General features: G+C 36.1%; 1 protein-coding gene across 2 annotated transcripts in view; it reads right to left on the bottom strand.

Moving 5' to 3' along the window:
- Positions 1-5479: 5479 nt before the first annotated feature.
- Positions 5480-16584, bottom strand: part of Abca1 (ATP binding cassette subfamily A member 1) — a 130677-nt gene continuing 119572 nt past the window's right edge. For both annotated transcript variants that reach the window (XM_047524080.1, XM_047524081.1), the window contains exons 43-50: positions 16373-16435; positions 15635-15741; positions 13119-13260; positions 12605-12739; positions 11411-11514; positions 10678-10770; positions 9785-10028; positions 5480-9165 (exon numbers count right to left, since the gene is read on the bottom strand). In XM_047524080.1, the coding sequence (XP_047380036.1) occupies positions 9025-9165; positions 9785-10028; positions 10678-10770; positions 11411-11514; positions 12605-12739; positions 13119-13260; positions 15635-15741; positions 16373-16435 (1029 nt within the window). In that variant the 3' untranslated portion in view covers positions 5480-9024. The remainder of the gene's footprint in view (positions 9166-9784; positions 10029-10677; positions 10771-11410; positions 11515-12604; positions 12740-13118; positions 13261-15634; positions 15742-16372; positions 16436-16584) is intronic.

Below are 16584 nucleotides of genomic sequence, written 5' to 3'. Positions count from 1 at the left end.
GCTTAAGTTCTCCCATGAGAACTATTCTCACTTTTATTTTAAGAAGGTGGTAAGTTAATTCACTATGTCCCTTGCATTTTTATAAAGCCAACTCTGTCATCTGTTCATTACCACTTAAGGAAATAGTTCTATTCATTTTCTCCATGACTTGTCAGTATCTGTTATACATTAGACATAGTGGTCATTACTTTATGGTTTTTCATTTGTTTCAGAATATCTTCTGTATTTTGACAGCCCTTTGCTTTATAATATTTTCTCAAATTCAAATAATGATTTACATTTCCTTGTCTGACAGTATTTTTAAATTAGGTAAATGTAATATCTATCTTTTCATGTTTTTGTTCTGATATCTAAAAGCATTTTTTTACACAGTAAAGTTTACTTTGTGAAATCAAATGGGATTCACAAAAATATTAAATCAAGTACATTTCTTTACTTTGGAAATGTATGGAATCATATGTGTCATCTGTATTAACTGTGGTTTTCACATTGATTATTAGGTCATTCTAGAAAATAGTGTAATTAGCTTACATTACAATTCTAAAGAAGACTTGGTTTATATGCTGAAATATGTTCATTTATAATTTCACTAATTTTGGCTTACCTTGTGTCACAAAGATCTTGAAACTTTTTTAAAAGAAATATTTATGATTATGGAAATGTTTGCTTTAATTAAAAAACTACATATTCATTCTGATTTTTTTGAATTTGTGTTTTATAGTTATAGCCTCTTCTCTGGAGCCCTTACTGTTGCTATAGTAACATAGTAACACTTTACCAACTTTACTGTAAATGCTAAGTTACATCATGAAAGTAGCATTCTGACAACCCCAGAAGCAAAGTTCCTTTAGTACTACCGTATATATTTTCTGTGAAATATCTTTAATTTCCATTTATATTCTAAAACCAGGTTTAGTACTCCAAGCTCTCTTGGTATTCTATATTTACAGCCATGTTATTTTATGTTTCTAAAACATTTTGTAACTATAAAATAATAAATTATGAATTAGCTTTCCAAGGGAAATTTAGAGAATGGAGAGTACAGTTTCCTCTCATTTGTCATGCTCTATGTGCTGTGTAGAGCATCTGAACTCTTATGTGAGGTGATATTACTCAGGAAAGGCAGGCAATGGCAGTTTACACAGACTGCCTCAGTATTCTGTCCTTGATGGTACTTGGAGATGGGGCCATTGGGAGGTAATTATGTTTCTGTGAGGAGAGGGCAGCCCCCATGATAGAACCGATGCCCTTATAATTTATAAGGGAATGACAAGTCCTGAGCTCTCTTTTTCTTTGTGCCATTTGAGGAAACTAGAAAAAGGGACCTCACCAGAACTTGATTGCTGCTACTGTGATCTCAGACTTCCTAGACTCTGGAACTATGAAAAATGTTTGTTGTTTAAATTACTTACTCAGTCTATGGTAGTCCTCTTATGGCAGCCTAAACGAAGACATTGTCTATCGTCCCTGCCTTATTTATCTGTCACTTATCATAACTAATATTTTGCGTATTTATGATTTGTTATTATATGTCTCCTCCCACTAGAAACTAAATTTCATAACAGCAGAGGTTACTGTTTCAATCTTTGTATTGTCATTATGCCTAGAACGTGGTAAGCCCTCACTATTTATTGATTGAATTAACACATGGGATGTGCTGTGGTTTAGATATGGTTTGAGTATGTTCTCCAAAGATTTATGTGCTGGAAGCTGGTTTCCCATTGTAGTGGTGGTTTAGTGGTGGAACCTTTAAGATATGGGGCCTAGTGGGAGGTGGTTAAGTCATTGGAGGTACCATAAGAAAACTAATGTTGCTTTCTTGGGACCCTTGTTCACTTGAGAGTAAATTGTTATAAAAAGAGCAAGTCTTTACCCTGAATCTCTCTAGATTCCTATGTTGTGTGATCTCCCTCTCCTAACACATACTTCTACCATGATGCCATTTTTTTTTTATTGTAAACAAATGGGATACATGTTGTTTCTCTGTACATGGCATAAAGGCATATCATTTGTGTAATCATATATTTATATAGGGTAATGTTGTTTGATTCATTCTGTTATTTTTCCCCTTCCCCCCACCCCTCCCACTCCTCTTTTCCTTCTATACAGTCATTCCTTCCTCCATTCTTGCCCTGCTCCCTAACCCTAACTCTAACCCTAACACTGACCCCTCCCACCCCCCATTATGTGTCATCATCCACTTATCAGCGAGATCATTTGTCCTTTGGTTTTTTGAGATTGGCTTATCTCGCTTAGCATGATATTCTCCAATTTCATCCATTTGCCTGCAAATGCCATAAATTTATCATTCTTTATGGCTAATATTCCATTGTATATATATACCACAGTTCATGATGCCATTTTCTATGAGACCCTTAACAGAGGCCTGATCAGGGCCACCTGATCTTGAACTTTTATTCTCTAAAACTATGAGCTAAATATACCTTCTTTCTTTATATATTACCCAGCTTCAGATATTTTGCTATAACAATAGAAAACAGACTAATACAAGATGTTTGAGTTTTTTAAAGAAGTCCATCATTCCTCCACACACTTCAGGTTGTCCACCATTAACAGTGGGTTACCTGACTGTTATTGGAGGTGCCTCACCACCCTCTTTGAAAAGCATTCCTGAAAGACACAGCGAATGATTGATTCAGTGAAAATTCTTGCTGTGGATGCCATCTGTAAACAAAAATAATACTAATCACCTGCTGGTTATAAGTTACTATCCCAGACTATGGAGGAAGAGAAACAGGTATGTGGCCCATTTGGTCGGGTTCCACCCCCATCACATAACACCCAGAGGACAAGTAAATCCTGCTTGTAGACTCACTCTCTGGACATCATTCTTAGCACCAGCTTTTAACCTACTAAGCAAATGCTATGCATCTGACTATTGTGGAAACTGAAGTTGCAGTAGGTTCAGTCTTCAAAGGAGTCTGAACCTGCAGTATGTTGGAAGAAGCGTGATGCTCCTTAGACATTTTTCATAACTTCTATCACCTAAAATGCCCTTTTTCTAGGTACCTTCTTGAAAGAAGCACATTACTCCAGGAGAACATGGTTTGGTTTCTTGTTTAAGCTTGTGGTCCAAGACCCTAAAGTAAAGGAAATCACACTGTATGTAAAGCTTTGGGCAGAAAAAAATTCTAAGGGATTAAAAACGAAATTCATAAAGGAAAGGAGAAATGATGCCAGCTGTAGCCTATATATTAACATATCAGAAAAGAATCCAAATAAAATTTCATAACTCAGCTATTAACCCTGATTTTCTGCTTCTCTTCAAAACCCCCTACCAATTTGTATATATTCACTGTCTTTTTACCTCTTGTTCTTACTGAACCCATTCCAGTTAGGTCTGCATTTTGTCAATCTGCTGTATGCTATAATAACTTATGAAAGGTCACTGGGGACCTCTTATCAAATGCAGTGGTTAGTCTTTGCCTTTACCTTACTCATCTTCTCAGCAGTTTTGGACATAATTGACAACTGCCTTCTCCAAACATAATTTTCTGAGTTTCAATGTATGGCATCATTCTCCAATTTTCCTCCTCCTCTCTGGCCAGTTGCTCTCTGTTATCCTTGCTGGCTTTTCTTCTAAATCTTGGGCTCATGATCATTCCTTACTTTTGCTCTCTTTATGTAAGCTCATTCAGTCTCAAGACTTAAAACTCATATGGATATATGATTAATTTGCACATCTTTATCTTCTGTCATTGTCCCCTCAGCTCCTTAGTGAAATCCAAATACCTTGACAAGGGCGGCAAGACCCTATGAGACTTGGTCCCTGCCCTCTCTTTGATTCTATCCCCTATGACTTCTCTCCTTGCTAACTCTGCACCAAAAACATATGGAATATTCTCCGCCCCCACCCTTTAATCTCCCTCAACTTGCAAAGCTTTTCTCCACATGGGATTTTGTATTAGGTGTTCTTTCTTACAGGAGTATTCTTGCCACTCGGAGTATTCTCCATATGTTGCTCCTGCTCATTGTATTTGGATCTGAATGTAAATGCCACTCCTCAGACAGGCTGTTTCTGACTCCTTGCCATCATTTTCCCATTCCCACATTTTTATTTCAGAGCACTTATTGCTGTCTAAATGCGTCAGATTTGTTTTGTCTACACAGCCATTGTTCTTCTCCACCAACATATTACTTTATTAGAGCCAGAATTCTGTTTTCAACATGTAGCCCCAGAACTTATAAGAGTGTCTGATGCACAAAGTTCAATAAACCTTATTTAAGTTATGAATCATGATGGTAAGCAGACTTTACACGAATCTAGTATCTAACTTAAAACAAAAAGTACCTCTATCATTTAACTAGCCCTATAACTTTGTACTAATTCCTTATCCTTGGAGCTATAATTTATTCACATGTAAAACAGTACTACTTAACTCACAGAGCAGGATCAGTTGAAAATTAAAGAAAGTATGTGACAACACAGTAAAAACTTGAAAGCAGTTGCTAATTTTCTCAGACTTTTTCATATTTAATGTACACATTAAGGGTCCAGAATTTTTTGAATCTAGAAAAAATCTGTATAGATAGAAGAACGTTTTGGTCACTACTTATAGGTGATCTTTATTTTCATCTAAATTAATTGCTGTTTTGTTTTTCTATAGTTTTTTGTTTGTTTCCCTCTCTATTGGGAATTTTCACAAAGACCATTTTTTATCATTTCATTGAAGTCACTTGATAGGAACATGGCAGGGGAGGATGAAGTTGTGATGCTAAAACTGAGGAGGTATCTACATCACTCAGAAGCCAGGAACCTTCTGCACACAAAGTTCAGACCTGTGCCTCATCAGAAAGACCACTCACTACATGTCATCACAGCCATTCCAAAGAGATCACGGTGGAACCAGGACCCACGTGCTGCTGAACAAGGGCCGTTTGACATAAGTTCTTCAAGTATCCATATAAGCAGATGTCTGTTTATGAGACTGGTTCTTAATGAGCTATCAAAAGTATGTCCACATTGTCTCATCGTCGCACCCTCTTGTGTGTAGACTGCACTGCCCTTGTTACAGTGAAGGCATTCCTGGTGTTTGTATTTCTCTTCCCACATTCCCACTCTCGCTGTGCGCTCACCCTTGCCATCGCTGCCAGCACCTTGCCAGTATACATGCCACACTGTGTCCTTATATTTTCGGTTAAATAGAAGCCCAACAAAGGCTGCCTTTATAACTATCTCAAAACCAAAGTGAAATGTTTATTAAAGAAGCTTAGCTACAGAGCATGTTCAGATATCTGCAGTTTAGCTCATTTTGTTTCATCATCCCAGATGTGGAACACCTATAAAACCTTAAATTAAGCAACAAATATACCACTATGGTAACCTTGAAATAATATCTGAGTATTTATTAAGTTCACAGAACTGAAAGCTTGAGACTTAATGGGTTAATAATCATGGCACAGAATAAGTTCATCTACAAACCTCTTAAACTTTCTTAACACCATTTATTCTTATCTCAACTGAATCTCGAAAGAGGATAACACCACTTTCTATTCAAGTAGTCCCAAATTCTGTTTTGATTAGTAGGATATTTGAACCTTTTCTAAAATTTTTACTTTTGATCCAAATAGCATCCCCAGATCTATGAGGGACATTTCTTCCTTTTCATTGACTTTATTAACACTTCAACAGCAGGTGGTGCTATAAGTCCACAAAAGTAAATTTGCATAGACAATAGAACTGTCACAGCTTTATTTTGTGACTCATTACAACATAGAAATAAGCCTTTTAATACATCATATAAAGTTACTGACAATACAAATTTTTTTTGTTTTTTTTTCCTTTTAATGAAAATGATTTAACTTAGAAATCTATTGTGAAACTTTTGTCTAGTTTTGCAATTCTCAGATATTCCAGTGCAAAAATAGATCCATTACAGACAGCATAAAGTGCTTGGAATGAAGGGCCAATGATAAAGACAAAGCATAAGAACAGCTTTACCCTAGGGTATAAGAAGGAATAATAGCATACCTAATCCTTATGGAAATATAAACATTCTGTAAAAAGGGATGCAACAATTTTGAAAAGAATCAGAGCAGTATTAACTATGGTATTACATTATTACTAGTAAGTAAGAATACAAATTAATATCTCAGTATCAAAGTGGTTCACTTACATGACACATGGCTCTTTGGAAAAAATTTTACCTGATATATACAACCATGAGAAGAAAACATAGACAAATCCCTTTAGTCAATGATTACTATACAGTGAATGAATGATGTACAACATTTAATAGTCACAAAGCATATGCTTTCAGTACAGATATCAAAATACAGTAGTTTGAGGTTTGGTTGTTTTTTAATAATTGAAGAGTACTGGGTATTTACATGGAGAGGACTTGTAATTTTCTTTTGTATTTTTTTATATTCACAGTTAATAAGTTTTCCAAGGTATCCAAAAGATGCAAGAGCAGAAATCTTTGAACACTTCTTTTGAGAATTTCTGAAACTCACATAGTTACACATCCACAGGGAATATGTAGAAATTTTATTAAAGAATAGAGCTGGTTAAAAAAAATTCTACCATAATTAAATTTACACAGGGGACTTTTAAAGATTACTATTTGGGTAGTCTAAAAGGTAACACAAGAGTAATGAAGTTAATGTAGAACTGTAGATTATTTCTAGCTTCAGAAAAGACCCTTTAAAATCTACATTTAATTTTTTTTTAAATAGTTCACAGTGCCTTTTGATGTTTTAAAGTATGGCCTTGAAGTCAAAAGTAATTAAGAGGAAGGAGTCACTCATGGATTTAATATAATGAATGAGAACACGATTTAAGGTGAAATGAGAAAACCACTGGATTTTTATTTTATTTTTAAAATTAATGAGAAACTTATTCTTTGAAACTTATGTCTTTGAAAGTAGCATTAATATAGTGATCTTGTGTCAATAGTTATTGAAAATATGCATTGATTATCATTTTAGAAAATACTGACATTAATTTTGTCATTGTTAAGCAATGAGCTACATAACATTCTATAAATTTAAATATATATGTATGTATATATTCACATATATACACACACACTTGAAATATTTCTGAAATCATATGCTTTTAGAGTTAACATTTAAATTTTAGATATAATTGAAGAAATTACTGATGTTGAAAGTTCACTTGAACATACCAAACAGCAGTTCTCTCATATTTTTTGTTTTGTCTCAAGAAAGATGACACTAAGCATTAATGAAGTAATATTTTTAAAACATGTTATTAACCAAAAAAAATTCTTTTAAAAGATTAAGTTAGAAAAGTCTGAAAACTATTCCATGTGGAAGTATTTGCTGTTTTTATTTTTTTCAGGATAGTTTAATGATTGAAGAGATGCAAAATTTGAGATTGATTGTCAGAGATTTAATGGGGTGTCTAACATTTCTGTAGAACCAATTACTTGATGGTACTAAATGTCATAAGTATAAGTTGTATTCAACAAGTTCCCAAGCAAGCTGATTTCTCTTTGAAAGAATAGGTTCATCCTTGTGACCCTTTCTGGCTTTTTGCACTGTTGCTATTTAAAAAAGAAAAAAAAAAAAAAAAAAAAGCTGGCCAATATTCTTTAAGTGGGCTTCCATAACCACAATGAAACAACCTATCTTTTGTAAAACAGTTAGCTGAATAACATGGCAATGGCACAGGAAATCTACTGAGACTTAATTTCTCCCCACACCTCTATCCATCCATCCATATATACATACATACACATTCATCTATAGCATACACTCAAAAAAATACTTGATTGATAAACTGATTTAAGAGTATCCTACATGGTCTTAAATTGAACTACAATGTCATGAGATCTTGACCCCCACATTGTTTTCTAGTCACTAGGCACTAGTCAGACATTCTATCTGCAAATTTTATATAGGAAAAATAAAGCTAGTGAGGCAGTGTGACCATACTCCTCTATACCACAGGGTCCTACAAAGAGGTCATTCTAAGGTTTTGTAAATCACTGATATAACTTAAAATTCCAAGTGACATAATAGTACAAAGATTTTGTCAAAATACAAGTCTATCTTTTCAATTCCAGATTAGTTCAAAAAGCCAGAAATAATACTACACCTGTGTCAAATAACAAAATTCTTGAGATGCAGTGTACCGTGTTAGCAATCAGAACGAATGGGCACAGGCCTCCCTAGGTTTGAACACACCATCTCTTTAATCCCATCCCCTGACTTCAGCAGCTTACAGCTCCAGCAGTTTGGCTGCTGAGCCTTTGCTTCTTACCAGGATCTAAGTGTATTTAAATAGTCCCAGAAAGACCCTGAAGACCCATGGCTCCAAGCATGGAGCAAATAACAATGGAATCAAGTTTACTGTGTGTAGAGATATCCATACTTTGCATATTACAGCCACCAAAGCAGCTCATCAGAAAGGGAATCAGAGAAGGACGTTAGCCATACGTGGCACCATTTTGTCACCTGATAGTTAATGATGTTGATAGACTCTGAGCAGAGCAGCTTTACAAAGGTGTGCAATACACCATGGTGTTTCAGATTTTCTGAGCAACTTGGCACTAGTAATTCTGGCACACTCATTGCCAGCAACGGTTGTGTCACCAGGAAACCAGTCTCCTGGAATAGCATGGCTTAAAGGATGAGGATGTACACACCTTTGATTTTGATAATCACTGGCCATGGTTATTTGATGAACCGTTGTTGCAATCCCAGTGAGGATACACAGGAACAAAAATGTATGACTTCAAACCCATTTGTCCACTGGGTTCCATATTAGAGTTTCACATAGGTAAAGGTAATAAACTAAATTCAAGTCTTTTTCACAGAGAGCCATACAAGACATAGGCTACAAAGGCACTGCCCCTGTAATGGAATTTTGTTTTCATTGCATTGAATTGCATTGCATTGAATAGTATCAGTACAGTATCCAGTTTACTTCTTCCCACAAAAACTTCCAGCACGTTCTTCTGGAACACTTCACACTGTGTAAAGGAAGATCTAGTCCCTCCTTATGTTCAGTTACCCTGTGTGAAACAGCATTCTTCATACATAACTTTCTTTCACTTTCTCATCCTGTAGAAAAGATGTGAGAACTGCAACATCCACTACTGTCTGGTTTTTGTGTAATGACAAGTCCTTTAAGTGGTCATCATCACTTTGGTCCTTGGCAAAGTTCACAAATACCTGTCAAAAGAAAGAAGAACTTTATGAATACATCTTGTCTTGTTCTTTCTTTATTCTAGCTGTAGTTTTATTCTAATCACATTGTCTTCATGTTGAAATTAGTTCAGGTAGGAGAATACAGAACTGCATAAATAGATTAACTAGAAAACTATGTGCGGGAAGACAGGATACTTGAAAAACATTAATAATCATTTAAAAATTCATCTATGTTAATCCCACATCATCAACTGCTCAATCATCTATTTCCTTGGGCACATGTAGACTTGATTAAAGGGCAGAAATCATTTACTGAAAACCTACCAAATGCCAGGATCTGTTTAGTACTTTTTGTTATCTAAATGGCACAAGGCATCTAGCAAAATGCCAATCCAAGATTGGTACTCCGCTAAAGGGTAGTCATTATGATTATTAATTCAGTAAATTCTCACAATAACTCTGTCTGTTAGAAAGTATCACTTCCTTTTTGGGTTCACAGAGGTTTAGTAAAAAGCATTGCTATAATAATAGATGAAGAATTCAAGCACAGATAGTCTGAATGGTGCTCAGGCTTGTGGTGGGGTGTGAGTAGGGAAGAACCCTCACCAAGAAAGTAAATCTATTTTTGATGCTCAATGCTTACTTGGTCAAGCGTTGTCTGAGAAACAGAGTAGTCTTCTATATGGAGTCGCTTTTTGCTCTGGGAGAGGATGCTGAATATCCTAGCCAGAGAAGATAATGAAGAGGGAAGCTGGTACTGGAGCATGTTCCGGTGTTTCTCTTTTAGGACACTTCCTGGGAAGGCAAGTCCAAAGAACTCCTGGACAGGCTTCAGGTCAGGGTTGGATCCTGCTATTCGTACAACTATCGTATAACCATCTCCAAACCTGAAAGCAGGAAAAAAAAAAAAAAAAAAAAAACACACACACACCCAAATGAAGTATCCCAGGAAACTTCTCAAAAGAATATTTAACTTAAGAACCCAGCTTGTGCCATGAAAATGGGAGGTCCTTAAAGACCCACAGATCAGTTTCTGAGACAAGGAACCAGTTTTTTACTGAGAATCTGTTCTACGAGCAGAGCCTCAAGTACAACATTTCTTCTAATCTTCACCTGGACCCATGACATCTGACAGATGTTACAGAAAAACCAGGAAGCGGAAGGAGTTAGTCACTTGCCCTTGATATAAAGTTCCTAAGCGGTAGGGCTAGGATATAAACCCATTTGCATAGAATCCAAAGCTTGTGCTCTTAATCACACTGTCACATGAGTTTTTTTAATTTCATTTAGAAAACAAAGCCAGGAAGTAATATTTCTGGGAAATAGACTCTCAGAAAGACTAAGTAACTTGCCTATGAGTTACACAAGCAGTGTATGATAAAAACAGAATTTGACTACAGTTCACTTTAACTTCAAATCCCTGATTCTTTTGCAGTTTAATGTCTCTTTATTTTTAAGCTACCATTTATACACTCACAAAAGAATAATTATAAGCTTTCTCAATAGGTGCTATGCCAAAGAAATCATCTCTTTTACCTATTCTTCAGATGTTGGACACTGCCAAGACACCTGAACCTCCCATTGACCATAATTGCCATCCTAGTGCAAAGAGCTTCACATTCTTCCATACTGCGGGAAAACAGAGCAAAGTGTTCGTTTTAGAGAGATGCTGCCATAGCCATCACAACATCACCATGACATCTGGCATTTCAGAGAAACGAGCTTCCCAGCTTCCCAGTGCATGATCACATCCTGTTCTAAAGACACGATGATATAGAGATGAAGCTCCTCACTGCAGTGCCATTTAGAACTGTGAATAAGTTGGAAACACTCCAAATGTCTAACAAAGGGAAATAATTAAATAAATTAGGGTATATCCTAATGGAATACTTGGGCTATCAGAGATGATGGCATTACTTAAATTTACTGACTTAGAATAATGTACACAATCACATTGTTCAGTGAAAAAGAGTAGGGTATATATATCCTACTCTTTTTATATATATATATATATATTTTATGCTTACATTTTTGATTGCAAAAATACACACAATTATACATAAATTTGCATAGGAAAACTCTGCAATCATACATAAACCAATGAGAACAATAGATGTCTTCAAGTAGTACAACTTCAGGTGATAAATGTAACCTTTGCCTTTCTGTATTTTTCTAACTTTTACTAAATGATCATATATACTATGTGGCGATTTAAAAAAAAAAAAAAAATCACACAATGTAAAAGCCAAGCCAAGCCTTCACTACAGACCTGTGAGATGTAAGCACTACTGATCTCCCCTCCTTAACAATGCTTAGGGCACAATTCCACAGGAATCTTCGGGCTTTGGGATCCATGCCTGTGGTTGGTTCATCCTAAAATTAAAATAAAAAAGTGTTATCATTTGCTGGAAATAAAACATAGATTTATAAAAATAAATTTATAAAAATAAAAGATAGATTGTTTTTAAATGCCGAAGCATATTTTAACTTACTATTTTAGTTATCTCTCGAACCAAAACAACAGAATAAATTTCCAACTCATTTAAAACAAGTTCACTTTTTATAAATGTCTCATTGAAGCAGAAAACTCAAATATTCTAAGGAAATTTTTATAAAATTAAACAAATTTCTCCAAATGAATAGGGAAGGGAAAGAGCCATTAGTTTCAATCATCTTTTCATGACTAAAATGTATATATTAAAAAATCTTCTTTGTCAGGTTAAGATTTAAGTAAAATTCCTTTTCTTCTGTTTTCATTCTAGCCTACTCCAGCTTACCCTGTTATAATGTAGACCATTCATGTGGTCTAGATAACAATAAAGCCTCAAACTAAGACTTTTTCCTGTAATAACTTCAGTGTTCTTCTCTACTAAAGAAAAAAAATCAAAGGCCACTGCTGTCTAATCTATTTTTCACTTATCTCAGTTAAGGAACTATGATCCAGTTGCTACTGCAGAGATCTTTTTTGTTGTTGTTGTTCTTAATACTGGGGATTGAACCCAGGGGCATTCTACCTCTGAGTTGAGCTACAGCACCAGCCCCCTTTTTTTTTTTTTGAGACAGAATCTCACTAAGTTGCCCAGACTGACCTCCATCTTGTGATCTTCCTGCCTCAACCTACCACATAACTAAACTTACAGATGTATACCACCACACCGGGCTACTCTGGGGGTCTTGAAGCTGTGTCTTCCCTCTCCATCTTCAGTTTATGAACACATAGATGATCAGAAAGAATGTTCCAGAGAAGGACCAAATCACACATTCAGCCTCACTCATACTTGTAGGGGTTCTCCAAGCCAGAGAGACAGGTACTTGGGATGTTTTATTTGTCAAAGTCACCGCTGCTTGCACCAAGGAAGAAACTACCCTTTTATATTCTTGAAGACTGCTCTGCCACCCAGTCATACAGTGGCCTGTTTTCCATTTAGGCCAGAAAAATCGTTTTCCCCCCAGTCACACTCACCAGAAATACCACAGGAGGCCCACCAATCAAAGCCATGGCTGTTGAAAGCTTGCGCTTGTTGCCTCCACTATAGTTACCAGCATATTTCTCTCCATACTTCACAAGGCCCAGTTTCCGAATTGCCCATTCACCAACCTAGAGAGATATAAAGCACCTTGACTTTTGTCTGGCTTGGTAATTTTATCATGCTTTCTTACACTTACATGTGAAAGTTCTTTGATTGAATAAGACAGGATTCTGTAATCATGACCTGGCAACTGCCAGGAGAAGAAATTCATGTGGTGGGAGCAGCACTCCATCTCTGCACATCCCCCTACCTATGCATGCCTATCCACTCCTGCCACCCCCTCCCACCCACTATGGATTCCCACCCTGAAACGGGTGCAAAGAGCCAGCATTTCATACTGCTCCAGGCATAAGGAAAGATAGCCTAAAGTTGTCGTAAGTGGAAAATCCATAAGGTATACTGTCAGGATGCCAAAGAGGCAGGTTGGCTTTCTGGTATCCATAGTACCTTGCCGACTTCTTTCTCTGGGACTCCTCTCAAGAGGGCAAAGAATTCTACATGCTCTCTCCCAGTCAGCAGCTCTGTGATGGCATCAAACTGAGGGCAGTAGCCCATGTTCTGATGTACTTCATGGATGTTTGACAAGATGCTACAAAGGAAAACAAAACTTGTAGGTTTTAAGCACTCACAGCATTTACAGATATTCTGATCAGACAATCTGGCTTAACATTCCTATAAAGTATGCTTGTGTTTTACAAAAATATCAATATCTATTGCTTGAAGGAATAGTCTTTCTGTTTTTGGCAGTCAGGGTTCCTCCCTCTACCCTGCCCTATCCTTATCTCCCAGTACTTCAAACCTGATGCTCAGTCCTGTTTCAAAATCCCTCAGTCCATGGCCACTGCAGCAGTCTTTACCAACAACCTGAATAACACTATCTGGGGCTTTAAAATGAAGTCTTCATCCCAGACTTGCCCCTGTGGTCACTACGTACCAAGAGCCTTGGTAACCCAAAGTCATCTTCATGACCATCTGGACCTAGAAATCCTAGGTGTGAACTCCCTTCTGCCTTCTGCTGAACCACACATTGACTCAACCACAGTGTGCATGTTCCAGGCCTCCTGGTCCCACCACCAAATACCTAACCCAGATACCCTCCTGGCTCCAAGGGGTTTTTTGCTTCTTTGTTTATCACAGACCCTCTGAACATCTGGTAACAGAGATAAATATACCTATAGTCAATCTGACATATATTGGTGGGGTCAACTTTTAGGTTCTATGAAGCCAATCAAGTTAAGAATCCCTAGTGTGTGAAAATTTCAGCATCCATATCCCAGTCTCATGCCTGCCCTTTGACCACCCCACACAGGATACAGTAACACATATATGATTTAATGAAATGTTTCATAACATGGTATCTATTGTTACTACTTACAGCACATTCTGATAATTCTTATTATATTCTCTACCATGTCATTTAAGAAGTGCTGCTTGTGACCTACTGGAAGTTGGCCCTTTGGCAGTAGTCATTCATTTCTGCTTATCTATTTGGAACTCTCAGGGTCAACTTTCTCCAGAATTATGACTGAGGTACTCAGGGGCACTGCCCTCACAGCTACACTGCCCAAGTCAGTTCTTATAACTGTGGCAAACCTCAGTTTGAGCCAGTTACTGCTGCCACTGCTAGGTGCTCCAGAAGCACAGTATTAGATACAAGCCTGGGGAAGCAGTGATATTCCAAAAACTTCTGTTTTTTTAAGGTTCCTTAAATTGCTTCTGAAAAGACTGACAAGAGGGGAAAAGATGAATGAGCACATCAAGTTCCTTGCTCTTCAATATTATTGGCTATCCCCACTGTTCAGTGTTTTCAAATTCAGAGTCATTCAATTCGTGAGTCATAAAATAAATGTAGTAGGTCATAACCAGTACTTTTTAAATGACGTGACAGAGAACCGAATAAGAATTATTAGAGTGTGCTATAAGTAGTAATATTAGGTACCATTTTATGAAACATTTCATTAACTTATATGTGTGAGTGTTAATGTATCTTATGTATGCTGGGCTAAAGTGTGAAATATTTCCTACTTGGATCATGATCAGAAAAGTTTAAAAGTCACTGCCTTGTATCCCATATTCATATAGAAAACCTGAAGAAGCCCCACATATTTAGAGCACTCAAGGGTGATATTGCCTAAGAGGTCTCCAATGTGCTGCTGTACTCCCAAAGATCAGACTGCTTGGTGACTGAACAGTCTCAGAAAATGGCCTAATTGATGGCTTCATCAATGGGTACTCTTATAGAAGATAATCTGGCAGGTATATACCCTTTTACCTTGTAGAAACTAATACAAGGAAATAAAAAAAGTTGTATGTAAGCACATATTTATATAGTAAAAAAGAAAATTAATAAATGCCCAATATTTATAAGGAATTGATTAAACAAATTGTAAGTACATGTACACAAAGGAATTTTACAGAGCAATGTAAAATTCTAAATCTTAGTATGTGTAACCCACCAGAAAATATTCATAATATAACCATTAATGATAAAAACCAATTTAAAAAACAAAACCTACCATGTAAATAAATAAATAAAAGATCCATTGACAACTAAAAAAATAAAAATAAAAAACCTATACATAAAATAATCTCAATTTTATGATACATTTATATGTGTAGAAAGATAGATTTGGGTGCCAGAAAACATCTAAAACTGGATTGTGGTGATGATTGCACAATTCTGTGAATTTACTAAGAATTAATGAATTGTTCTCTAAAAACAAGTAGCTTATATGTATGAAAAAGGTGTTAAAAGCGATGAACTGAGACCAAAAGAAAATGTAAAGAGTGGTTATCTCCAGGTAGTGAAATTATGGATGATTTTTAGTTCTTTAAACTTTACTATATTTAAACATTTTTATGAAATCTAAGGGGTTACTGTTACAGTCAGAAAATAACAATGTATTTCTTTTAAAATAAAAAAAAAAATCTCTGTGACAAAATACAGATCACTTCTTTCTCACCTATTTTTGTTAAGAAAAGCATCCCCTCTGGTAACAGTAGTGTCTCCAGTTAGCATCTTGAAAGTTGACGATTTCCCAGCACCGTTAACTCCCAGAAGTCCAAAGCACTGAAAGAGTTAAGACCAGGTGAGTTATACAATCAAACTACTAAGGCTAAGTATGAATGACCCTAGAAAATAGCCAACTGAGCTTCATTTTTATATAACATCATCCTGAAACATCATTCTTAAATATCAATGACAAGTCAAATACCCTTTGGTTTTAGGACATCATACAGATATTAAATATGTATTTTATAATGGAACCATTTTCAGCAAGTGTGACTTTTTACGTATCATTTGAGTTGTCAGGTTAAGACAAAAGTTAATGAATATGTGAAAAGCGGTAATGAAAGCCAGTTAGTCAAATTACGCCATCATATTTGGCTAAAGGGCATAAAAAGACACAGAAATGAGAAAAGAGAAAAATCTATTTTTAAAAATCTATTTGAATTTTCTTATCATCTGAAATAGATCTCAAAAGCACATTTTGGGTGAGCATGCTTTTCTTAAAATGCCTGAGATTATCCAAAATCATTCTCTTGATATAAGGGGTCCTCATTCTCTTGTTGACTGATTACTTCACACAGGCATAAGTAGAGAAGCTTTGAAATCCACTTTTATCCTTTATAAACACTGTTGTTTGATTGGATAGATACAGTCTGAATTAACAAACACAATGCAGACCAAGTGTGTTTACCTCACCAGGAGGAATGCCAACACAAATCCTGTCAACGGCGGGCTTCCTCTTCCTCCTATATATCTGCAACAAACAAAATGCAAAAATTCATGAACCTCAGTGACTCAGCTCTTCCGTGCAACTGTGCAAGAAGGATTATAACCCAAACACACCATAAAGTAAGACTTAATAAGACTAAGTCACATATGCTGTACTAGGAGCCGTTGTCTCTC

Source organism: Sciurus carolinensis, chromosome 14 (assembly GCF_902686445.1).
Source record: "Sciurus carolinensis chromosome 14, mSciCar1.2, whole genome shotgun sequence".
In the NCBI taxonomy this organism is placed as follows: domain Eukaryota; kingdom Metazoa; phylum Chordata; class Mammalia; order Rodentia; family Sciuridae; genus Sciurus; species Sciurus carolinensis.
The sequence above is the reverse complement of the archived record's forward strand: the minus strand, read 5'-3'. Positions and strand labels throughout refer to the sequence as shown.